Source organism: Oncorhynchus gorbuscha, linkage group LG07, assembly GCF_021184085.1.
Source record: "Oncorhynchus gorbuscha isolate QuinsamMale2020 ecotype Even-year linkage group LG07, OgorEven_v1.0, whole genome shotgun sequence".
NCBI lineage: Eukaryota > Metazoa > Chordata > Actinopteri > Salmoniformes > Salmonidae > Oncorhynchus > Oncorhynchus gorbuscha.
The window spans coordinates 15,972,452-15,998,796 of NC_060179.1; the positions used below are offsets into that span (position 1 = coordinate 15,972,452).

At 43.9% G+C, this 26,345-nt stretch overlaps 1 protein-coding gene across 3 annotated transcripts in view; it reads right to left on the reverse strand.

Annotated features, from left to right (window-relative positions):
• Nucleotides 1–22,752: 22,752 nt before the first annotated feature.
• LOC124039537 (SH3 domain-containing kinase-binding protein 1-like) overlaps nucleotides 22,753–26,345 on the reverse strand; it is a 34,671-nt gene continuing 31,078 nt past the window's right edge. The window contains exons 12-19 of one of the 3 annotated variants that reach the window (XM_046355618.1): nucleotides 25,269–25,346; nucleotides 24,825–24,963; nucleotides 24,655–24,725; nucleotides 24,267–24,376; nucleotides 24,039–24,185; nucleotides 23,507–23,733; nucleotides 23,369–23,432; nucleotides 22,753–23,277 (exon numbers count right to left, since the gene is read on the reverse strand). In XM_046355618.1, the coding sequence (XP_046211574.1) occupies nucleotides 23,239–23,277; nucleotides 23,369–23,432; nucleotides 23,507–23,733; nucleotides 24,039–24,185; nucleotides 24,267–24,376; nucleotides 24,655–24,725; nucleotides 24,825–24,963; nucleotides 25,269–25,346 (875 nt within the window). In that variant the 3' untranslated portion in view covers nucleotides 22,753–23,238. The remainder of the gene's footprint in view (nucleotides 23,278–23,368; nucleotides 23,433–23,506; nucleotides 23,734–24,038; nucleotides 24,186–24,266; nucleotides 24,377–24,654; nucleotides 24,726–24,824; nucleotides 24,964–25,268; nucleotides 25,347–26,345) is intronic. The other 2 variants (XM_046355619.1, XM_046355620.1) reach the window with 2 other exon arrangements.

A 26,345-nucleotide genomic window follows, 5' to 3' on the forward strand; every position in this document is an offset into this window, starting at 1 on the left:
GTTTGTGTGTGTGTGTGTGTGCACGAGCTAGCATTTAGAACACTGGTTACGCAACGTGATGCAATCTTACCATTCATGCACCTACTACACCAAAATCAGCATTAGCTTTACGTACCGCCTGTCATCTGGACTGGTGTTCAGCGTTTACCCACCTTTCCTGTTTTATGAACTGAGTGTCTGTTAGATGAGTCAATCTGAATTTGGGGTTATATAAAATCAAATCAAATGTATTTATATTTTTACATTAGCAGATGTCACAAAGTGCTTATACAGAAACCCAGCCTAAAATCCCAAACAGCCAAGAGAGGAACCAGACTCTAAGTAAATGTCAGTTGGTTTTCCATAGCCAAGCATTCAGAGTTCAAGACAGCTGGTGCGAGAGAGAGAAAGAGAAAACAGCAGGTACGGGACAGGCTAGCACGTCTCAAATCAAATCAAATAAAATTGTATTTGTCACATACACATGGTTAGCAGATGTTAATGCGAGTGTAGCGAAATGCTTGTGCTTCTAGTTCCGACAATGCAGTAATAACCAACAAGTAATCTAACTAACAATTCCAAAACTCCTGTCTTATACACAGTGTAAGGGGATAAAGAACATGTACATAAAGATATATGAATGAGTGATGGTACAGAGCAGCATAGGCAAGATACAGTAGACGGTATCGAGTGCAGTATATACATATGAGATGAGTATGTAAACAAAGTGGCATAGTTAAAGTGGCTCGTGATACATGTATTACATAAGGATGCAGTCGATGATATAGAGTACAGTATATACGTATACATATGAGATGAATAATGTAGGGTATGTAAACATTATATTAGGTAGCATTGTTTAAAGTGGCTAGTGATATATTTTACATCATTTCCCATCAATTTCCATTATTAAAGTGGCTGGAGTTGAGTCAGTGTGTTGGCAGCAGCCACTCAATGTTAGTGGTGGCTGTTTAACAGTCTGATGGTCTTGAGATAGAAGCTGTTTTTCAGTCTCTCGGTCCCAGCTTTGATGCACCTGTACTGACCTCGCCTTCTGGATGATAGCGGGGTGAACAGGCAGTGGCTCGGGTGGTTGCTGTCCTTGATGATCTTTATGGCCTTCCTGTGACATCGGGTGGTGTAGGTGTCCTGGAAGGCAGGTAGTTTGCCACCGGTGATGCGTTGTGCAGACCTCACTACCCTCTGGAAAGCCTTACGGTTGTGGGCGGAGCAGTTGCCGTACCAGGCGGTGATACAGCCTGCCAGGATGCTCTCGATTGTGCATCTGTAGAAGTTTGTGAGTGCTTTTGGTGACAAGCCAAATTTCTTCAGCCTCCTGAGGTTGAAGAGGAGCTGCTGCGCCTTCTTCACGATGCTGTCTGTGTGAGTGGATCAATTCAGTTTGTCTCTGATGTGTATGCCGAGGAACTTAAAACGTACTACCCTCTCCACTATTGTTCCATCGATGTGGATAGGGGGGTGTTCCCTCTGCTGTTTCCTGAAGTCCACAATCATCTCCTTAGTTTTGTTGATGTTGAGTGTGAGGTTATTTTCCTGACACCACACTCCGAGGGCCCTCACCTCCTCCCTGTAGGCCGTCTCGTCGTTGTTGGTAATCAAGCCTACCACTGTTGTGTCGTCCGCAAACTTGATGATTGAGTTGGAGGCGTGCGTGGCCACGCAGTCGTGGGTGAACAGGGAGTACATGAGAGGGCTCAGAACGCACCCTTGTGGGGCCCCAGTGTTGAGGATCAGCGGGGTGGAGATGTTGTTGCCTACCCTCACCACCTGGGGGCGGCCCGTCAGGAAGTCCAGTACCCAGTTGCACAGGGCGGGGTCGAGACCCAGGGTCTCGAGCTTGATGACGAGCTTGGAGGGTACTATGGTGTTGAATGCCGAGCTGTAGTCGATGAACAGCATTCTCACATAGGTATTCCTCTTGTCCAGATGGGTTAGGGCAGTGTGCAGTGTGGTTGAGATTGCATCGTCTGTGGACATATTTGGGCGGTACGCAAATTGGAGTGGGTCTAGGGTGTCAGGTAGGGTGGAGGTGATATGGTCCTTGACTAGTCTCTCAAAGCACTTCATGATGACGGAAGTGAGTGCTACGGGGCGGTAGTCGTTTAGCTCAGTTACCTTAGCTTTCTTGGGAACAGGAACAATTGTGGCCCTCTTGAAGCATGTGGGAACAGCAGACTGGTATAGGGATTGATTGAATATGTCCGTAAACACACCAGCCAGCTGGTCTGCGCATGCTCTGAGGGTGCGGCTGGGGATGCCGTCTGGGCCTGCAGCCTTGCGAGGGTTAACACGTTTAAATGTTTTACTCACCTCGGCTGCAGTGAAGGAGAGTCCGCATGTTTTCGTTGCAGGCCGTGTCAGTGGCACTGTGTTGTCCTCAAAGCGGGCAAAAAAGTTATTTAGTCTGCCTGGGAGAAAGACATCCTGGTCCGTGACTGGGCTGGTTTTCTTCTTGTAGTCCGTGATTGACTGTAGACCCTGCCACATACCTCTTGTGTCTGAGCCGTTGAATTGAGATTCTACTTTGTCTCTATACTGACGCTTAGCTTGTTTGATAGCCTTGCGGAGGGAATAGCTGCACTGTTTGTATTCGGTCATGTTACCAGTCACCTTGCCCTGATTAAAAGCAGTGGTTTGCGCTTTCAGTTTCACGCGAATGCTGCCATCAATCCACGGTTTCTGGTTAGGGACTGTTTTAATCGTTGCTATGGGAACGACATCTTCAACGCACGTTCTAATAAACTCGCACACCGAATCAGCGTATTCGTCAATGTTGTTATCTGACGCAATACGAAACATATCCCAGTCCACGTGATGGAAGCAGTCTTGGAGTGTGGAATCAGCTTGGTCGGACCAGCGTTGGACAGACCTCAACGTGGGAGCTTCTTGTTTTAGTTTCTGTCTATAGGCAGGGATCAGCAAAATGGAGTCGTGGTCAGCTTTTCCGAAAGGTGGGCGGGGCAGGGCCTTATATGCGTCGCGGAAGTTAGAATAACAATGATCCAAGGTTTTTCCCGCCCTGGCTGCGCAATCGATATGCTGATACAATGTAGGGAGTCTTCTTTTCAGATTAGCCTTGTTAAAATCCCCAGCTACAATGAATGCAGCCTCAGGATGTATGGATTCCAGTTTGCAAAGAGTCAAATAAAGTTCGTTCAGAGCCATCGATGTGTCTGCTTGGGGGGGAATATATACGGCTGTGATTATAATCGAAGAGAATTCTCTTGGTAGATAATGCGGTCGACATTTGATTGTGAGGAATTCTAAATCAGGTGAACAGAAGGATTTGAGTTTCTGTATGTTTCTGTGATCACACCACGTCTCGCTAGCCATAAGGCATACGCCCCCGCCCCTCTTCTTACCAGAAAGATGTTTGTTTCTGTCGTCGCGATGCGTGGAGAAACCCGCTGGCTGCACCGCCTCCGATAGCGTCTCTCCAGTGAGCCATGTTTCCGTGAAGCAAAGAACATTATAGTCTCTGATGTCCCTCTGGAATGCTACCCTTGCTAGGATTTCATCAACCTTGTTGTCAAGAGACTGGACATTGGCGAGAAGAATGCTAGGGAGTGATGCACGATGTGCCCGTCTCCGGAGTCTGACCAGAAGACCGCCTCGTTTCCCTCTTTTACGGAGTCGTTTTTTTGGGTCGCCGGCTGGGATCCATTCCGTTGTTCTCATTGAAAGGCAGAACACAGGATCCGCTTCGCGAAAATCATATTCTTGGTCGTACTGATATATATTCAGTAGTTCTTCTCGACTGTATGTAATGAAACCTAAGATGACCTGGGGTACTAATGTAAGAAATAACACGTAAAAAAAAAAACTGCATAGTTTCCTAGGAACGCGAAGCGAGGCGGCCATCTCTGTCGGCGCCAGAAGTTCTGATCCTGGTAAATAGGTCAGGGTTCCATAGCCGCTGGCAAAACAGTTGAAACTGGAGCAGCACAACAAGGTAGAACATCTGGAGAACAGGTCAGGATTCCATAGCCACAGTTATAGTCATGGGCTCTAAACCATCAAGCTGCATCCTGGACCCTATTCCAGCTAAACTACTGAAAGAGCGACTTCCTGTGCTTTGCTCTCCTATATTGAACATAATAAACAGCTCCCGATCCTCCGGATACGTACCAAACTCACTAAAAGTGGCAGTAATAAAGCCTCGCTTGAAAAAGCCAAACCTTGACCTGGAAAATGTAACAAAACTATCGGCCTATATTGAGTCACCCATTCCTCTGAAACATTTTAGAAAAAGATGTTGCTCGGAAAATTACTGAAGACAAATAATGTATTCATAATGCTTCAGTCTGGTTTTGGACCCCATTATATTACTAAGAATGCACTCGTGAAGGTGGTAAATTACCTTTTAATGGCGTCAGACCAAGGCTCTGCATCTGTCCTCGTGCTCCTAGACCTTAGTGCTGCTTTGGACACCATCAATCACCACATTCTTTTGGAGAGATTAGAAATTGGTCTACACGGTCAAGTTCTTGCCTGGTTTAGATCTTATCTGTCGGGAAAGATATCAGTTTGTCTCTGTGGATGGTTTGTCCTTTGACAAATCAATTGTGTAAGTTTCGGCATTCCTCAAGGTTCTGTTTTAGGACCAATATTGCTTTTACTATATATTTGACCTCTTGGTGATGTCATTCGGAAACACGTCAAATTTCACTGCTATGCGAACAACACACAGCTGTACATTCTGATGAAATATGGTGAAGCCCCAAAATTCCCTGACCTGGAAGCCTGTGTTTCATAAATTAGGAAGTGGATGGCAGAATTTGTTTAACTTTTAAACTCGGAATAAACCATGTGTATGTAACAATTCAATTTGGATTTGATTTGATTTGAAACAGAGATGCTAGTTGTAGGTCCCAAGAAACAAAGAGATCTGCTATTGGATCTGATAATTCATCTTGATGGTTGTACAATCATCTCAGATAAAACTGTGAAGAACCTTTTGATGAACATATCAAGAATATTTCAAGGAGAGCTTTTTTCCATCTTCGTAACATTGCAAAAATCAGTCACTTTTTGACCAAATATTATGCAGAAAAGCTAATCCATGCTTTTGTCACTTCTAGATTAGACAACTGCAATGCTCTATTCTCCGGCTACCCAGATAAACCACTAAATAAACTTCAGTTAGTGTTAAACAGGGCTGCTAGAATTCTGACTATAAACAGAACATTTTATCATATTACTCCGGTGCTAGCCTCTCTGCATTGGCTTTCTGTTAAGGCTAGGTTTTACTGCTAACCTACAAAGCATTACATGGGCTTGCTCCTACCTAGCTCTCCGACTTGGTCCCGTCGTACATACCTACATGTACGCTACGGTCACAAGACGCAGGCCTCGTTATTGGCCCTAGAATATCAAAGCAAACATCTGGAGGCAGGGCTTTCTCCTATAGAGCTAGATTTTTATGGAATGGTCTGCCTATCCATGTGATCAACCTTTAAGTCATTATTGAAGACTCAACTCTTCAGTAGGTCTTATGATAGATTATCGTCTGGCGTCACTGGTGGACGAACCGCCCATTGCTGTCTCTGCCTGGCCGACTCCCCTCTCTCCACTGGGATTCTTTGCCTCTGACCCTATTATGGGGGCTGAGTCACTGGCTTACTAGTGGTCTTCCATGCTGAGGTGTGCATCACTTGAGTGGGTTTAGTCACAGACGTGATCTTCCTGTCTGGTTTTGCGCCCCCTTGGGCGTGTGCGGTGGAGGACATCTTTGTGGGCTATACTTAGCCTTGTCTAAGGGGAGAAAGTTGGTGGTCTGTTGATATCCCTTTTGTGGTGTGGGGGCTGTGGTTTGGCAAAGTGGGTGGGGTTATATCCACCCACTTTGGTGGTTATCGAGTGGTTATCGGGCACGAGGACAGATGCAGAGCCTTGGTCTGACGCCATTAAAAGGTCATTTACCACCTTCACAAGTGCAGTCTCAGTACTATGATGGGCTAAAACCAGACTGGAGCGTTTCGAATAGATTATTTGCGATTTTCTGGATTTTTAAATTCTCATTTTGTCTGTCATAGTTGAAGTGTACCTATGATGAAAATTACAGGCCTCTCTCATATTTTTTAAGTGGGAGAACTTGCACAATTTGTGGCTGACTAAATACTTTTTCCCCCACTGTAAATGATGGACTTTATGGAACTTTATAGAACAAATCAGTCATTAATTGTCAAACTGTGATTCCTGGGAGTGCCTTCTGATGAAGATCATCAAAGGCAAATGAATATTTATGGTGTTATTTCTAACTTCTGTTGACTCCAAAATGGCAGATATTTCTTTGCTCTCCATCCAACCTCACTGAGCTCGAGCTGTTTTGCAAGGAGGAATGGGAAAAAATTTCAGTCTCGATGTGCAAAACTGATAGAGACATACCCCAAGCGACTTACAGCTGTAATCACAGCAAAAGGTGGCGCTACAAAGTATTAACTTAAGGGGGCTGAATCATTTTGAACGCCCAATTTTTCAGTTTTTGATTTGTTAAAAAAGTTTGAAATATCCAATAAATGTCGTTCCACTTCATGATTGTGTCCCACTTGTTGTTGATTCTTCACAAAAAAATACAGTTTTATATCTTTATGTTTGAAGCCTGAAATGTGTCAAAAGGTCGCAAAGTTCAAGGGGGCCGAATACTTTTGCAAGGCACTGTATATATGCACATTATCGAACAAAACATATATGTATTGTGTAACATGATGTCCTATGAGTGTCTTCTGATGAAGATCATTTTATCTATATTTCTGCTTTTTGTGACTCTTTGACTGGAAAAATGTCTGTGTGTTTTTTTGACATGGCGGTGATCTAACATAATCATATGTTGTGCTTTCGCTGTAAACATTTTTTTTAAATCGGACACGATGTGTAGATTAATAAGAAGTGTATCCTTCATTTGCTGTAATGGAGTTATTCATGTGTGAAAGTTACACATTTTGTGTCTGCACCCGACAGAATTGTTTCGGTTTCATTCATTCCCTTTGTTATTTTTGTTATTTCAGTGTTCAGTTAATAAAAATCATGAACACGTACCCCACTGCACCTTAGTCCACACCTTCTTCAAACAGCCGTTTACAGTTTCTATTCCAAGAAAAACAAAAAACCCTCTGGGTATCCATTAGGATGGGATGGAAAATATGGCGCTGCACAACGTGATGGTCGGCAGTACAGTACTGGGCTATTTAGCTAAAGAATCCATGTGTTGTGCCGGGCAGGGCACGCGGGAGACCGGGGTTCAATTACCCTACGAAGAGGAAGGAGTAGGCTATCCTTGTAAATAAGAATGTGTTCTTAACTGACTTGCCTAGTTAAATTCAATCTGGAGTGTCTGTGCTCATAAATTCAGAGCGTTGTCAGATTGTCAGTTTGTAAATTCAGACCTTTTCGGTTTCAGAGCGCACATTGGGCGTTTGGGCTGAGGAGTAGGATTGATTTAAGCGTTCTGCCCCTACAACGGCAGTCAAGCACCCAAGCTAACGTTAGCTAGCTTGCTAGCTTCTTCCAGACACAAATGAGACCACTCTGACCATTTTACTCATTTTACCATTTTACCATTTTAGTTTTTGTGTTAACCAGAGCGTTGGTGACTGTAACTGTGCTGCTGGAAACAATTTAATTACGCTTTTTTGCTGACCTTTACTGACACCGGCCATATTCAATGGGTGTTGAGCGCTTGTAAATTTACATTTACATTACATTTAAGTCATTTAGCAGACGCTCTTATCCAGAGCGACTTACAAATTGGTGAAATGTATTATTCTGCGCTCTGGTACACTCAGCCGAGAGTGCTCTGAAACCAGAGCGAATTTACAAAAGCACCCGGATGTCCATTGAGAACGCACAACAGCTATACCATTTAGCTAAGCTAAGAATGATGGGAATAATCAAATCAATAACGTTGGATAGTTAGATAGCCGATAGTTAATATACAAGCAAGTTTTATGTATAACTACTAACGTTAGGTAGATAGCTAACATACCGGTACATACTGCTGCAATGATATGCTATGTGGTTCGTAAGGACAGAGTAACTAACACATTGTCAGCCAACATAACGTGTAAGGTAACTTATTTGAAAGTCATTACTTTATTACATTGAGTAGCAAGCTACCGGGAGGACGTGCTCTATCGATGCTTTTGGTGCACAGTTGATAGCACGCTGGACTTCGGGCAAGAAGGTTCAGGGTTGGAAACCTGTTCCTTGCTTGTTTCATTTGAAGTCATGCACAATTGTCAGTTTATTATTTGGTTTATATTGCCCATTCATTGTCAGTTAGAGACACAGTAGTGCATTGGGACACAAAAGCATAATCAGTGCTCGTCGTTAGGGCAAATCTGGTCTGTGATAGTAGAGGGGGGTTTTCACAGCTCAGCTATTAGACTATTCTTTAGTAAAGGTTGAAAAGTCTAATGTTCAGCTATTAGCCCCCCTCCTCAACTTGTAAAAAATTTATGTTACTCCCATCTTGTACCTCGTCGTCTTCCATGTGTAATTCTCCGCCTGAGTGGCTCTCTTGTGGGCGTGCTGGCAGGATACAGCAGCACCACAAGAATTCTGCCTAACAAGTTTGTATGAAGGTCTGGATATTCACAGGCAAATTGTTATATACTATGGAGGTATATTTGTGTATTTTTGTCAAGAAAACCTTTTTTATTTTCAATCAAAAATAATTGTTCTACACTCAAATATTTTGTAAGAGTGCAAAACTTCATGCATTTTATTTCCCCCAAATATTTTGAGAATAAAAAACGTATTTGAAAACAAAACTCAATTTTGGCCATTTTTTCAGTGTCAGTTTGGCTACAACCAATACTGTTCAGCCTTTCTTTCCGACACCAAGGAAGTCATAGCGGACATCTTCAAAGGACTGCGTGATAATGGCATCTCAGGTAAGCAGCACTGGGTGTTCTTCTGTCCAACTTCTACATAGCTAGTAGTTAGTTCCTAGTTCATAACATTCTACTATATTACCTAGATACATACATACCGTAGAATGATAAATAATGAAATTATTATTCTCAAGCTAAACAAAAACATTTAGCTATGATCGCCTGTTCTCGCCATTTTCAGTTGAACTCATCTAACTTTCTTTCATGGCAATTGTTGGGGAATTAGAGTTAGGGTGTATTTGCAGCATGGAGATGGTGCAGGTATCATTGCCAGAATGATCCAGCTTTGTTGCATTGCTCTGCAAAAATACTCTGTTCCTGCTCCCCTGTCTCTCGTCCACATTGATACAAATGTTCAATGATGTATGGAATAGGAATTGTTCTTCAACAACACAATAGACCTGGTAGAAGAAAATACAACAAAAAAAACAACCTTTTTTCTTTCTACCAACATCTTTGAAATGCAAGAGAAAGGTTCCAGTTCCAGTCACTACTCTGCTTGTTATTCCGATGGTGTCCACAAATGGGAGCAGTGTATGTGCAAGGTTTCAGATGGATAACTTGAATATGAGTGAGCTACATGACATTTAGTGGGAAGTCACCCAGGTACATTTGGGCAAATCGTGAAGGAGACATTTGCATTCATATTACATTTTTTCTTCAAGAATATTGCCAAATCTGTATACTTGGACTTTGAGCTTTTACAATATTGTAGCCATATTATAAGTTCAACATTTGCAAAACAGGCAGTTTTCATAACTTCATAACTCTGAATATTCTTATAAATTTTGTCCAAAAGGAAAAGGCATTCAGTCGTACAAGGTTATTAGCTACATGTTATGAGAAATACATGGTTTCCAGATACTCCCGTAAAGCCCAGCTCATTGACTATCTAGCTAGCTTTGTTTGACCCCGATTGGTGCTTATTTGACAAAGTTAGAGTCGTTCAAGTGAAGACCGCCCGCATCATCGGCGTGCCATGAAGGCATCGGTCTCTGACCAAATATGGTGTCCTATAGGATATACTACACCAATGTCTCCTTATATGGCTCTGAATGCGCCAGGAATGAGCCTACACTTTCTGTCGTTTCCCCAATGTGTCTGCAGCATTGTGACATATTTGTAGGCATATCATTGGAAGATTGACCATAAGAGACTACATTTACCAGATGCCCGCTTGGTGTCCTCCGTCGAAATTATTGCGTAATCTCCAGCTGCGTGCATTTTTCCATTTGCTTCAGAGGAGAAACTCAACTGCCACGAATGATTTATCATCAAATAGATATGTGAAAAACACCTTGAGGATTGATTCTAAACAACGTTTGCCATGTTTCTGTTGATATTATGGAGTTAATTTGGAAAAAAGTTTGGCGTTGTAATGACTGAATTTTCGGGGGGTTGTCTTAGCCAAACGTGATGAACAAAACGGAGCGATTTCTCCTACACAAATAATATTTTTGGAAAAACTGAACATTTGCTATCTAACTGAGAGTCTCCTCATTGACAACATCCAAAGTTCTTCAAAGGTAAATGATTTTATTTGAATGCTTTTCTTGTTTTTGTGAAAATGTTGCCTGCTGAATGCTAGGCTTAATGCTATGCTAGCTATCAATACTCATACACAAATGCTTGTGTAGCTATGGTTGAAAAGCATATTTTGAAAATCTGAAATGACAGTGTTGTTAACAAAAGGCTAAGCTTGTGAGCCAATATATTTATTTAATTTCATTTGCGATTTTCATGAATTGTTAACGTTGCGTTATGGTAATGAGCTTGAGGCTATGATTACGCTCCCGGATACGGGATTGCTCGACGCAAGAAGTTAATAACGTAACATAATACAAAACAAGAAACCACAAGTAACGTACAGACATGAAACAGAAACAATGACACCTGGGAAAGAAACCCGAAGAAGGTTAAACCAAGGCCTTATACCTTTTAAATGGTTAATAAATTATGCTATAATAAACTGTAACACCTGTTTTGAGTGTTGTGACCTTCAGACACTATCAGAAGGTGTCTACATTCAGACTCCTCCTGTCTGGATCCCACCGTGGTTATCTGGTTGTCCGACAACACAAGGCTGCCACAGACCTAATGAAACCAGACACCTGTCAGAAGATGCTTACACTCGTTTACATTGTTATGACTCTATACTTGTGATGAAAGGTCAAGTTTCGGTCAAACCCACTTCTGAGTTTTTACTTGTTGATAAGATGTTTCCTGCTGTCAGGGGAGGTTAGATTGATTAAAATGTTGTTGCTAGGGAAAGTTACATAAGGGTTGGGGAGGCTATATGAGCTACAGGATGTCTTAGATATTTTGCAGAACTTGGGGAGAACTATTATATACTGTTATACTGTACTCTGTACCAACTTCTGCCTACAATTGTATTATTAAAACAAGTATTTTAATACTTAAACAAAGAGTCTGTGTTTCCTTTCCATTACTAATGTATGTTTGATAATTATGTAGACCTGATTATTTGTTGAAGAAATTGACCAACAAACCAAAGGGAGTGACATATAAAGGGCAGGTGATCAAGGAAGTGATGGAGTCCAGGTGAGTCTGACGACGCACAGGTGCGCGTAATCATGATGACAGGTGTGCGCCATAACGAGCAGCCTGGTGACCTAGAAGCCCGGAGAGGGAGCACACGTGACAAACGGTCATATCTCAGTTATTGTTTTCATATCTACAAAAAATAAGCTATTTTCTTTCATTTCGGACTATGAGCTGATCAAGGGGTCAAAACTTTAGATATTGCTAGATGTATGTTCACTGTCTGAGGAACAGGCCATGGAAGCTTTATTTCTGGCAAAAGTGTCCATAACCAGAAGTAAACTGTTCAGTGTTATTTTTACTCTCTTCCTCTCCGCCTGTCTTGTTGTACATGGAACTTGTCTCACATTCATTCATTAAAAAACCCTTAAGATGTCAGCTGCTAATTTTCAGATTTACACCACAAACACTCAGCCATTTTCACTGAACTATCAAGCCCCTGTTGCTACCAAGTCATGATTTCCCTGGGGGTTGGCCTTGCAATAACCAAGTGGTGAGACACAACACCCTCTATGTTTAAATGCTTCAGGTACACTCAGATAGGTGTCTGCATCACATACAGTCAGTACCCACTCACAGAGGCACACACAACTTGCATTTCTGACCCAACACTGTGTTCATTCTTCATGGAGGAAGACCACAGGACCACAGAGATTAGGAGCCCCCCCCCCACAAAACATTTTATTTCTCTATTAGGGTGGAACGCTTATAGAAAAATAGCACAGATAGAGATGTAGTAGTCCCAGAGTTAATGATCCAAGGTCAGTTTTGCATTTCACCTCCTGATGATCCAGTCCTTCTGTAGCTCAGTTGGTAGAGCATGGCGCTTGTATCGCCAGGGTAGTGGGTTCGATCCCCGGGACCACCCATACGTAGAATGTATGCACACATGACTGTAAGTCGCTTTGGATAAAAGAGTCTGCTAAATGGCATATATTATTATTATTATTATTATGATTATGATGACTGACCATGATAGAAAAAAACCAGCCATTACTTAAATCATGTTTCTAGTCTATTGCATAGTTACAATGTGTAATCATTTATGTCCCAGCCAGGAGAAGGAGTGGTAAACACTGTTGAAGTGTATAATTGTAATAAATACATGCAGACACAGCATCATTCAAAGAATAGAGTTTGATTCACCTGGTATTGGATATGACTGAAAAATACTGTCTCACAGAGATTCATACCTGAACCGCACCTTTACTTGCCAAGGAAGAGTACATGATCAGTGAATATATTCAATGTACAGGCTACACTGTGGGGATCTCATGCATGGTAATAACTACAGTACATGTATATAGGACTTGCATCTTTGGCAAAATAAAGTAATATTCTACTCAATCCATAGGCTTCATTAATGCCATTCAGACTGGAAGTCAATACATCAACTATGATAGCTGAGGTTCATAGATTCTGAACTAATGTGTATACCAAACGTATTAGGGTCCATAAACAGATCGGCTACATACTGTAGCTAGCTACACATCCATAGGCATACAGTTATTTTCAACCTCAACTACACAATAAGCAAATAAATAGTTAGTTAGCTAAGTTACTTCAGCTGCATTGCATGGCAAATGTCAGCAAGGCAAGCTAACACAATTGTACATTCAAGTTGCAGTAAATGCTTTAGCTAGCTAGATTCTTTACATCCACTGTTTCACAAGACGACAGCCTGGTCTGCTGGTTTTCTCAGGAGTCCTTAAAACATGAAACAACACGAATTACAATTTCATACCCAGGTTATAACACTAGCTAGCTAGCTGGCTAATGTTAGCTAGTCAGCTAACTTGCTAAATATTTTCATAAATTAACTTTATGGCAAAAAAATGCTGGCCGTTTTCATCCAATCTACTCAATACTGCCCCTGCAGCCATGTGAAGTTAACTAACATATTCCTCTCAATTGTACATTTTTTGCTTGACTCGTTATGACATTATTACTTATATTTGCTTCCACCATAATGTTTTGTCAGCCATCTTTACTGAAGAAAGTCACCAGCGACGAATGGCTCACATCAAATTCGTCATTGGAACCACTCGATATGATTGGTCATATGAACACCTTTGGACCCAAATGCATACTGAGTGCTCTAACTCCTCCTTGCGGTGGTCTGGAGCAATGAAGCCGTGACGCTGGATACCTTTAAGTCCCGCGGTGTAAGCTCGCAACTTTCAAAGGAGGAACCACTGTACACACACAAGCACACACAATGTGCTTGATCTTGATGCTACCCATCCCGGATCCGGGATCGTGACTACAGGCTCAAGCTCATTAGCATAACTCAAAATGCAAAAAATATTCTTAGAAATATTTAACCTCCACACATTAACAAGTCCAATAGCTCAAATGAAAGATAAACACCTTGTTCATCTACCCAGCAAGTCAGATTTCTAAAATGTTTTACGGCGAAAACACACCACATATTTATATTACACCACCACCGAAACAAAGACAAGAGGCAGCCATTTTGTCCCAGAAAATATAAAATTATAAAAGCAGGATTAAAAAATAAATCATTCACTAACCTTTTGAAAATCTTCATCAGATGACAGTAATAGGACATGGTACAAGGTACATTTATGTTTTTTCAATAATATGCCATTTATATCCATAAATCTCTGTCATATTTACCCAATACATCGTTTGGTTTCAAGTTGTGTGTCTCTGTATTAGCATATACTAACAGCTTCAGCTGAAATGCACCCAAAATGACTTCTGGTCCCGCACTCACTCTTATTTCCAAAACACTATATCCACACATTTTTTACATTTCAGTTTTTTTCATAATAAATGTAAATTTATATATTTATATTTAAGTCATTTAGCAGACGCTCTTATCCAGAGCGACTTACAAATTGGTGCATTCACCTTATGACATCCAGTGGAACAGCCACTTTACAATAGTGCATCTAAATCTTTTGAGGGGGGGGGGTGAGAGGGATTACTTTATCCTATCCTAGGTATTCCTTAAAGAGGTGGGGTTTCAGGTGTCTCCGGAAGGTGGTGATTGACTCCGCTGTCCTGGCGTCGTGAGGGAGTTTGTTCCACCATTGTGGGGCCAGAGCAGCGAACAGTTTTGACTGGGCTGAGCAGGAACTGTACTTCCTCAGTGGTAGGGAGGCGAGCAGGCCAGAGGTGGATGAACGCAGTGCCCTTGTTTGGGTGTAGGGCCTGATCAGAGCCTGGAGGTACTGAGGTGCCGTTCCACTCACAGCTCCGTGGGCAAGCACCATGGTCTTGTAGCGGATGCGAGCTTCAACTGGAAGCCAGTGGAGAGAGCGGAGGAGCGGGGTGACGTGAGAGAACTTGGGAAGGTTGAACACCAGACGGGCTGCGGCGTTCTGGATGAGTTGTAGGGGTTTAATGCCACAGGCAGGGAGCCCAGCCAACAGCGAGTTGCAGTAATCCAGACGGGAGATGACAAGTGCCTGGATTAGGACCTACGCCGCTTCCTGTGTGAGGCAGGGTCGTACTCTGCGGTTGTTGTAGAGCATGAACCTACAGGAACGGGCCACCGCCTTGATGTTAGTTGAGAACGACAGGGTGTTGTCCAGGATCACGCCAAGGTTCTTAGCGCTCTGGGAGGAGGACACAATGGAGTTGTCAACCGTGATGGCGAGATCATGGAACGGGCAGTCCTTCCCCGGGAAGAAGAGCAGCTCCGTCTTGCCGAGGTTCAGCTTGAGGTGGTGATCCGTCATCCACACTGATATGTCTGCCAGACATGCAGAGATGCGATTCGCCACCTGGTCATCAGAAGGGGGAAAGGAGAAGATTAATTGTGTGTCGTCTGCATAGCAATGATAGGAGAGACCATGTGAGGTTATGACAGAGCCAAGTGACTTGGTGTATAGCGAGAATAGGAGAGGGCCTAGAACAGAGCCCTGGGGGACACCAGTGGTGAGAGCGCGTGGTGAGGAGACAGATTCTCGCCACGCCACCTGGTAGGAGCGACCTGTCAGGTAGGACGCAATCCAAGCGTGGGCCGCGCCGGAGATGCCCAACTCGGAGAGGGTGGAGAGGAGGATCTGATGGTTCACAGTATCGAAGGCAGCCGATAGGTCTAGAAGGATGAGAGCAGAGGAGAGAGAGTTAGCTTTAGCAGTGCAGAGCGCCTCCGTGATACAGAGAAGAGCAGTCTCAGTTAAATGACTAGTCTTGAAACCTGACTGATTTGGATCAAGAAGGTCATTCTGAGAGAGATAGCTGGAGAGCTGGCCAAGGACGGCACGTTCAAGAGTTTTGGAGAGAAAAGAAAGAAGGGATACTGGTCTGTAGTTGTTGACATCGGAGGGATCGAGTGTAGGTTTTTTCAGAAGGGGTGCAACTCTCGCTCTCTTGAAGACAGAAGGGACGTAGCCAGCGGTCAGGGATGAGTTGATGAGCGAGGTGAGGTAAGGGAGAAGGTCTCCGGAAATGGTCTGGAGGAGAGAGGAGGGGATAGGGTCAAGCGGGCAGGTTGTTGGGCGGCCGGCCGTCACAAGACGCAAGATTTCATCTGGAGAGAGAGGGGAGAAAGAGGTCAGAGCACAGGGTAGGGCAGTGTGAGCAGAACCAGCGGTGTCATTAGACTTAGCAAACGAGGATCGGATGTTGTCGACCTTCTTTTCAAAATGGTTGACGAAGTCATCTGCAGAGAGGGAGGGGGGGGGGGAGGAGGATTCAGGAGGGAGGAGAAGGTGGCAAAGAGCTTCCTATGGTTAGAGGCAGATGCTTGGAATTTAGAGTGGTAGAAAGTGGCTTTAGCAGCAGAGACAGAGGAGGAAAATGTAGAGAGGAGGGAGTGAAAGGATGCCAGGTCAGCAGGGAGGCGAGTTTTCCTCCATTTCCGCTCGGCTGCCCGGAGCCCTGTTCTGTGAGCTCGCAATGAGTCGTCGAGCCACGGAGCGGGAGGGGAGGACCGAGCCGGCCTGGAGGATAGGGGACATAGAGAGTCAAAGGATGCAGAAAGGGAGGAGAGGAGGGTTGAGGAGGCAGAATCAGGAGATAGGTTGGAGAAGGTTTGAGCAGAGGGAAGAGATGATAGGATGGAAGAGGAGAGAGTAGCGGGGGAGAGAGAGCGAAGGTTGGGACGGCGCGATACCATCCGAGTAGGGGCAGTGTGGGAAGTGTTGGATGAGAGCAAGAGGGAAAAGGATACAAGGTAGTGGTCGGAGACTTGGAGGGGAGTTGCAATGAGGTTAGTGGAAGAACAGCATCTAGTAAAGATGAGGTCGAGCGTATTGCCTGCCTTGTGAGTAGGGGGGAAGGTGAGAGGGTGAGGTCAAAAGAGGAGAGGAGTGGAAAGAAGGAGGCAGAGAGGAATGAGTCAAAGGTAGACGTGGGGAGGTTAAAGTCGCCCAGAACTGTGAGAGGTGAGCCGTCCTCAGGAAAGGAGCTTATCAAGGCATCAAGCTCATTGATGAACTCTCCGAGGGAACCTGGAGGGCGATAAATGATAAGGATGTTAAGCTTGAAAGGGCTGGTAACTGTGACAGCATGGAATTCAAAGGAGGCGATAGACAGATGGGTAAGGGGAGAAAGAGAGAATGACCACTTGGGAGAGATGAGGATCCCGGTGCCACCACCCCGCTGACCAGAAGCTCTCGGGGTGTGCGAGAACACGTGGGCGGACGAAGAGAGAGCAGTAGGAGTAGCAGTGTTATCTGTGGTGATCCATGTTTCCGTCAGTGCCAAGAAGTCGAGGGACTGGAGGGAGGCATAGGCTGAGATGAACTCTGCCTTGTTGGCCGCAGATCGGCAGTTACAGAGGCTACCGGAGACCTGGAACTCCACGTGGGTCGGGCGTGCTGGGATCACCAGATTAGGGTGGCCGCGGCCACACGGTGTGGAGCGTTTGTATGGTCTGTGCAGAGAGGAGAGAACAGGGATAGACAGACACATAGTTGACAGGCTACGGAAGAGGCTACGCTAATGCAAAGGAGATTGGAATGACAAGTGGACTACACGTCTCGAATGTTCAGAAAGTTAAGCTTACGTAGCAAGAATCTTATTGACTAAAATGATTAAAATGATACAGTACTGCTGAAGTAGGCTAGCTGGCAGTGGCTGCGTTGTTGACTTTGTAGGCTAGCTGGCAGTGGCTGGGTTGTTGACACTACACTAATCAAGTCGTTCCGTTGAGTGTAATAGTTTCTACAGTGCTGCTATTCAGGGGCTAGCTGGCTAGCTAGCAGTGTTGATTACGTTACGTTGCGTTAAAAGAACGACAATAGCTGGCTAGCTAACCTAGAAAATCGCTCTAGACTACACAATTATCTTTGATACAAAGACGGCTATGTAGCTAGCTATGTAGCTAGCTACGATCAAACAAATCGAACCGTTGTACTGTAATGAAATGAAATGAAAATGTGATACTACCTGTGGAGCGAAGCGGAATGCGACCGGGTTGTTGAGTGCGGAAGTTCTATTCGGTAGACGTTGGCTAGCTGTTGGCTAGCTGTTGGCTAGCTAGCAGTGTCTCCTACGTTAAGGACGACAAATAGCTGGCTAGCTAACCTCGGTAAATTAAGATAATCACTCTAAGACTACACACTCTAAACTACACAATTATCTTGGATACGAAGACAGCAAAGAGAACTATGTAGCTAGCTAACACTACACTTATCAAGTCGTTCAGTTGAGTGTAATAGTTTCTACAGTGCTGCTATTCGGTAGACGGTGGACGTTTGCTAGCTGGCTAGCTGCTGGGCAGATAGCAGTGTAGACTACGTTAGGACGACGAAATACGATAATTACGCAATTATCTTTGATACAAAGACGGCTATGTAGCTAGCTAAGAAGAAATTGCTAAGATTAGACAAATCAAACCGTTGTACTATAATGAAATGTAATGAAATGTAATGAAAAGTTATACTACCTGCGTATTGTACTTTTGTGTGTGTGTAAAATATTACTGTTCTCATATTTTTTTATTCATGGCATTTAGATTGAAAACAAATCTAAATTCTACATATCCATTGTTTAGCTGTAATGGAATGTTGGTGTATTGTTAATTTGACTGTGATGTGGTTGTCTCACCTAGCTATCTTAAGATGGATGCACTAACTGTAAGTCGGTCTGGATAAGAGCATCTGCTAAATGACCTTTTTAAAAAAAAATGCTATTTATCCACCTCAATCTCAGAGAAATAAATAACTAAAATGTCAAATGTAAATGTTTTACATATAGATCTCATATTACTGTCACGACTCACGACGTGGCCCTTTTGGGTGTATATCGTGGAGAGAGCCTATTGAGAACAAAGACATTCTTCTTGCCAAAACTCCTAATACAATATTTCTATTTCTGAGAATGTGGGAATGGTCCGTGGACACTTAAGAGACAGTCATGTAGAGTTTGTTTAATTTGGTGATTTCATTGAAGGAAAGGAAACACACATTACTGTGTCTTTGGTTGTGTAAACATCTGATGGTTGTATAAAATATATGATTTAATATGAAACTATTTGTGAGAAGATGTAATGTGATGTTGGCCTTCTAAACAAGATACGTGTTTAGATATTAAGTTTTAACTAGTCAGTGGCCACGTCCCTTGATCCCAGACATTACATCAGGCGTCATGGAACCACCCTTTCTTCCACAGAGTATAAAAGCACTTGTGACAAAATGTACAATTTATGCCGAAGAGAGCCACGCTAAACCGTACCTCACGAATGGTTAAGAAATCTACAAACTAGAGTCAAGATAACGCCAGGACAGGGTCCCCACGTTGAAATGCCTAAACTCTGAAACTATCGATCTCTACCGAACAAGTAAATCCTAGACCGTAACCTTTATCAGTCTGCAGCTGAAAATATGAGTAAGTCTAGGACGAGAATACAGAGAACCTTGGAAGCATCTATTCTAACAGAAAAACTCTAAGAACTACAGGGTACGCTGACATATCTATTATAACAGATCTACAAAGGACACGGCGACCAGCGTAAAACAAGCAGCGACTCTCTGATGAACTATTATCCAGCAGACGGACCGGCGATTGAAGAGAAGGACATCAAAGGCATACACTCTCAAATATGTAAATTGCAATTAATTTTCGAATGAGCAGTTGTTCATGTTAAAAGTATTAGCATTTCCATGAGTGTCGTTACAAACTTTGAGTTTCCCGCTCTTCAACTGTCCCCACCCCTTTCCTTTGTCTACAAAGGACACGGCGACCAGCGTTGTCCCTGTTCTTGGTGTCTTAACAGTCAGATTTGAGGAAGATGTCCTTGCAGATCGGTCCACGCAGACAGAACATGTCTGGAACCGGGTGGTCACATGACTTAACAAATGTAACATCACACCTAGAGCCAGCTCCCTGTCCCCTTGGCTGTTCCTCCTTGAAACATGTTGGTATTACAGACTCAAAACTATCAAAATAAGGAAAGTCGCACACTCCATATTTAAACTCCCAGCAATTTAATGGGTATTTACTAACGTTTTGGCATCACTGTGCCTTCCTCAGGGTAATGTCATGAATACTTGAACCAGGTTATGCAGAGAAACAGTGCAATTAGTGCAACCAATGACAATAGTAAAGGGTGTTTACATACACCTTCGCCAAATACATTTAAACTCAGTTTCACATTTCCTGACGTTTAATCCTAGTAACAATTCCCTGTTTTAGGTCAGTTAGGATGACCACTTTATTTTAAGAATGTGAAATGTCAGAATAATAGTAAACAAATGATTTATTTCAGCTTTGGTTTCTTTCATCACATTCCCAGTGGGTCAGACGTTTACATACACTCAATTAGTATTTGGTAGCATTGCCTTTAAAATGTTTAACTTGGGTTAAATGTTTTGGGTAGCATTCCACAAGCTTCCCACAATAAGTTGGGTGAATTTTGGCCCATTTCTCCTGACAGAGCTGGTGTAACGGAGTCAGGTTTGTAGGCCTCCTTGCTCGCACACGCTTTTTCCTCCAAACATAACGATGGACATTGTGGCCAAACACTTCTATTTTTATTTCATCAGACCAGTGGACGTTTCTCCAAAAAGTACAAACTTTGTCCCCATGTGCCATTGCAACCCGTAGTCTGGCTTTTGTACCGGTTTCCTCCAGCATCTTCACAAGGTCCTTTGCTGTTTTTCTGGGATTGATTTGCACTTCTCACACCAATGTACAATAATCACTAGGAGATAGAACACATCTCCTTCCTGAGCGGTATGACAGCTGCGTGGTGTTTATACTTGCATGGTATTGTTTGAAGGTAGGCCTTGAAATACATACACAGGTAGACCTCCAATTGACTCAATTGATGTCAATTAGCCTATCAGAAGCTTCTAAAGCCACAACATAATTTTCTGGAATTTTCCAAGCTGTTTAAAGGCACAGTCAACTTAGTGTATGTAAACCACTGACCCACTGAAATTGTGATACAGTGAATTATAAGTGCAATAATCTGTCTGTAAACAATTGTTGGAAAAATGACTTGTGTCATGCACAAAGTAGATTTCCTAACCGACTTGCCAAAACTATAGTTTGTTAACAATACATTTGTGGAGTGGTTGAAAAATGTAACCTAAGTGTATGTAAACTTCTAACTTCATTTGTATGTTGGCTTCTGGTTGGGTATGTACGTATGGTCACTGTGGGGACGACGTCATCAATGCACTTATTGATGAAGCCAGTGACTGATTGGTGTACTCAATGCCATCGGTGGAATCCCGGAACATATTCCAGTCTGTGCTAGCAAAACAGTCCTGTAGCTTAGCATCTGACCATTTCTTATTGACCGAGTCACTTGTGCTTCCTGTTTAGTTTTTGCTTGTAAGCAGAAATCAGGAGGATAGAATTATGGACAGATTTGCCAAATGGAGGGCAAGGGAGAGCTTTGTACGTGTCTCTGTGTGTGGAGTTAAGGTGGTCCAGAGTTTTTTCCCCTCTGGTTACACCTTTAACATACTGGTAGAGATTAGGTAGAACGGATTTATGTTTCCCTGCATTAAAGTCCCTGGCCACTAGCAGCGCCGCCCCTGGATGAGTGTTTTCCTGTTTGCTTATGGCGTATACAGCTCATTGAGTGCGGACTTAGTGCCAGCATCGGTCTGCGGTAGTATGTAGACAGCTACGAAAAATATAGTTGTAAACTCTCTCGGTAAATAGTGTGGTCTACAGCTTATCATGAGATACTCTACCTTAGGCGTGCAAAACCTCAAGACTTCCTTAGATTTCGTGCACCAGCTGTTTACAAATATACATAGGCCACTGCCCCTTGTCTTACCAGAAGCCGCTGTTCTATCCTGCTGAAAAAGCTTAAAGCCTGCCAGCTTGTATGTTAATCATCGTCGTTCAGCCACGACTCAATGAAACATAAGATATTACAGTTTTTAATGTCCTTTTGGTAGGATATACGTGCTCATAATGCGTCTATTTTATTATCGATTGATTGTACGTTGGCTAAATGGGACAGATGGTAAAGGTAGATGACCCTCTCTGCGAGGCACCAGGACCATCATCCTCGATATCTCAGTCTTTTCCTCCTGCGAATGACGGGGATGAGGGCCCTGTCGGGCGTCCGAAGTAAATCCTTCCCAGTCCGACTCGTTGAAGAGGAATACCTCCAGTACAGGGTGAGTAATCACTGCCCTGATATTAAGAAGCTCTTTTCGGTCATAAGACACGGTGGCAGAAACATTATGTACAAAATAAGTCACAAATAACGTGAAAAAACATACACAATAGCACAATTGGTAATGGGATCGTAAACCGCCACTCATCTCCTTCAGAGCCATATATAATCAACTGTCTGTCCTCTGATCTGACACCACCAGACAGCCAGGCTGAGTTATGTCCCACGCCTGAGGACATTCTTGAACTGTCACATGCGATCTGTGTCTTTAATCAAAACAACATGCACACACTACCTGATGAGACAGAGATGGTAACCCACTTGTCTACAACACACACAGCAGTTTATACAAGCAAGAAAACAGCAGCCTGCATGTGTGTTGAGGAATGTGTGTGTGTGTGTGTGTGTGTGTCCAGCGCTCTGATGTTCAACCAGACTAATTACCTGAATCAACAGAATAAGCAGCAGTGGAGGGGCACTGACACACACAAACAATGCACACGTGGGGTGGCAGGTAGTGGTTAGAGCGTTGGACTAGTAACCGAAAGGTCGCAAGATCAAATTCCCGAGCCGACAAGGTAAAAACCAGTCGTTCTACCCCTGAACAAGGCAGTTAACCCACTGTTCCTAAGCCATCAATGAAAATAAGAATTTGTTCTTAAATGACTTGCCCAGTTAATTAAAGGTAAAATAAAATGTGTGTGTATGTTTGGGTAGGTAAGGTAGTCTGGGACAGAATAACTTTTTATTTGATTAAAATCGGCACACATCCATAATCTTCATCTTTAGAACACTGGAATATAAAAGTCTGTTTCACTTTCCTGGAGATATGAAGTCCAGAAACTGTCTTTATGTCATCAGAAAGAAAGACATCTAAAACAGGAAGGAAGGCCACAGTGCGGGGTTGCCATAGAAACCTTGTATGCTCACACACACACTAACAGCAGGTGAAAGTGTTCCAGGTATTTTGAGTAGCGGGGTGTCAGACAGAGTACTAGTGAGGCTACGTCCTTGATCCAGAACACTCCAATCAGATAGCAGGAAACAAAAAAAAGCAAGCCTTTTCAACACAAACAGACAAGAGGGGATTGGAATCGTCTGTCATTGATGTTGATTTCTGGCACAAACTAGTTTGTCTGAACTCTGCCCCAGGATGATGTCACACTCTGGCTCCAGCGTGAGGTGACGTCATCAATATGCGCCGCGGAGGGTGCAAAGTCATTTAAATAAACTCCTCTTAATCTTCTCCACCTCCATCTGAAAAAGACAAACACCAAATGTAATGTATAGCTAAGATGACAAATGTAGCAGCGGTAAATGAATGTTGTTCAGCACTAGATGTGTTCACCTGCATAGTAAGGCGGGACCTCTTCTCCTCGTCCAGGTCACTGGACAACTGCTTCATCTCCTGCCTGGAACGAAGACACCAGTCACTCACACTATTAAAACAAACAAACAAAAAACAAACACACACACACACACACACCTGTGTTGGCTCTTCAGCAGTTCTACAGAGGCTCTCAGCTCTCTCAGTTGTCCCCTTAGCTCCTCCAGGGTGGGTGTCGGCCTGGGCTCAGGGGAGGGGCTTATACATGAAGAGGTGGGTTTTGCGTATGAAGGGGAGGGGCTTATAGGGCGGAGGGCTAAGCCTTCTGTTGACGGTGGGTGAAGGACAGCAGGCTTGGGTGGCAGCACACCCTTACTGTCAGGTACCTGTGGGGTATGTCACAAATCAGGATTCATGAGGTAGCCAGCTAACTTACTTAAATGTTTGGAAATAACTTTGAAGGAACTTTCTAGGAAGATATGCTTGAAATGGGCATGGATTGATTCTATTGTTTCAACCAGCAACTCATACACAGGTCTAGGTTAATTAATAAACCAGAAATCCTTTTTATTTTTCGCAAGCCAACTTGATGGTCCGGGAATACACAAACACACACAATATACTACACACAATATACTCTGATTGACTGCTAAAATGTAATTAAACACATTTAAATTCAACAAATTCTTACAGTGATGGTGGGAAGTGCTTTCCTCTGAGAGACATCTACTGTTCTAGGACACAAGGAGTCCTGCAGCTCCTCCTTTTCTCTGTCCTTCCCCCTTCTCTGCTCCTCTACCGCAGGAGAGTCCAGCAGGTCAATACTGGACAGAGAAGACTGCGAGAGAAAAGGGGAGAGAGGGGTCACCCAGACATGTTAAAGAAAAGAATGTGTGCGTGTGTGTGTGCGTACACTTACTGTGCTGATGATCAAGGAGCGTGGTCTGCGGATGAGGACTCTTGGTCGCATTGCGGTGGGATGGCTTAGTTTCTCTCTAGACAAGAACAGCGAGTCCAAATAAACCAGATCTACACACACACATTATATTGTTAATCCACAGTAACACACAACATCTTAACAGAGAACAGGCACAAACAAACACACAGTTCCCTGACCAATATGAAGGCTAGGGCAGCTAATTCCTCACATATGGACAGAGAGAGAGAGAGAACTGCGGATCTTCATTCATATTCAAACCTCTCTGTCTCTTAAGTCAGCCAACTCCCTTCTCTGATTGGACTAGTGTCCTGTCACATAACTGTCAAACTGCCCCAGGTCTGCCCCTTGTCCTCTCAGTCAAACTCACCAATGTCTTTTGACATGTCAGAGGCAGGATCTGGAGTCACAGCCCCACCCTCAGACTTAGGGCTCTCACACCTGAACAGGTAGACCAGTTGACAACTTTAGTGTGTGTGTGTGTGTGTGCGTGTGCGTGTGTGTGTGCGCGTATGTGTGCGTATGTGTGTGTGTACTGACGGTACAGAAGGAGGTCTCTCAGGTCTGTCTGGGCCTCGGGGAGGGAGGTGGGAGGAGCTTGTCTTTGGTGGGTGGGGCTTTTTTGGCGGGATGGACGGAAGGGCGGGCTTAGGGATCTCTCCAACCTTCACCTCCTCACCTACACACAAACACACACAGACACATATACGGACAGGATAAGTGGATAGTCACATGCGCGCGCGCACACACACAGTGTAGAGGTGAGGTGTGAGCCAGCTGAAGAGGTGAAGAGAGTTAAGGCAGGCAGGCTGAATAGGGCCATATAGGGTAGTAGTCAGGCTGCAGCAAGCCGAAGCAGGCATTGTAGATGATTGTGGAATAGTGTAGTATAGTAATGGTAGTAGTAGTACCTCTGTTGTCATCAGATCTGTGAGGCTGAGTTAGTAGCTTTTTTATAGTATTACTGTAGTAGTACTGTAGTACCTTTGTTGTCGTCAGCTGGTCTGTGAGGCATGTGCTCTGGGCGCTCCGGGGGTACCTTCCTGACCTCTGACCTTTTATCTACAGGTCACATAGGGGTCAGCGGTCAACTGAGGGTGACATTATTGACACTCTTCCCTATAGATATCTCTATCTTTGCTTCTCTCCCTGTTTAATTAGCACCATTTGGTTATATGCCTGTTTAATTACCACCATTGCTCCTAGTTTCTATCTCTCTCCCTTACACACACTAACACAAAACAGAGAAGAGCAGAGACGGAGATAGAGAGATGATTGAGACACGCACAAAACGGTATCAGTGGCGATGGGGGATTACCTGTGGAGAGAGGAGATGGAGGATTACCTGTGGAGAGAGGAGATGGAGGATTACCCGTGGAGAGAGGAGATGGGGGATTACCCGTGGAGAGAGGAGATGGGGGATTACCCGTGGAGAGAGGAGATGGGGGATTACCCGTGGAGAGAGGAGATGGGGGATTACCCGTGGAGAGAGGAGATGGGGGATTTACCTGTGGAGAGAGGAGATGGGGATTTACCTGTGGAGAGAGGAGATGGAGGATTACCTGTGGAGAGAGGAGATGGAGGATTACCTGTGGAGAGAGGAGATGGAGGATTACCTGTGGAGAGAGGAAATGGAGGATTACCTGTGGAGAGAGGAGAGGGAGGATTACCTGTGGAGAGAGGAGAGGGAGGATTACCTGTGGAGAGAGGAGATGGGGGATTACCTGTGGAGAGAGGAGATGGGGGATTACCTGTGGAGAGGAGATGGAGGATTACCTGTGGAGAGGAGATGGAGGATTACCTGTGGAGAGAGGAGATGGAGGATTACCTGTGGAGAGAGGAGATGGAGGATTACCTGTGGAGAGAGGAGATGGAGGATTACCTTTGGAGAGAGGAGATGGAGGATTACCTGTGGAGAGAGGAGATGGAGGATTACCTGTGGAGAGAGGAGATGGAGGATTACCTGTGGAGAGAGGAGATGGAGGATTACCTGTGGAGAGAGGAGATGGAGGATTACCTGTGGAGAGAGGAGATGGAGGATTACCTGTGGAGAGAGGAGAT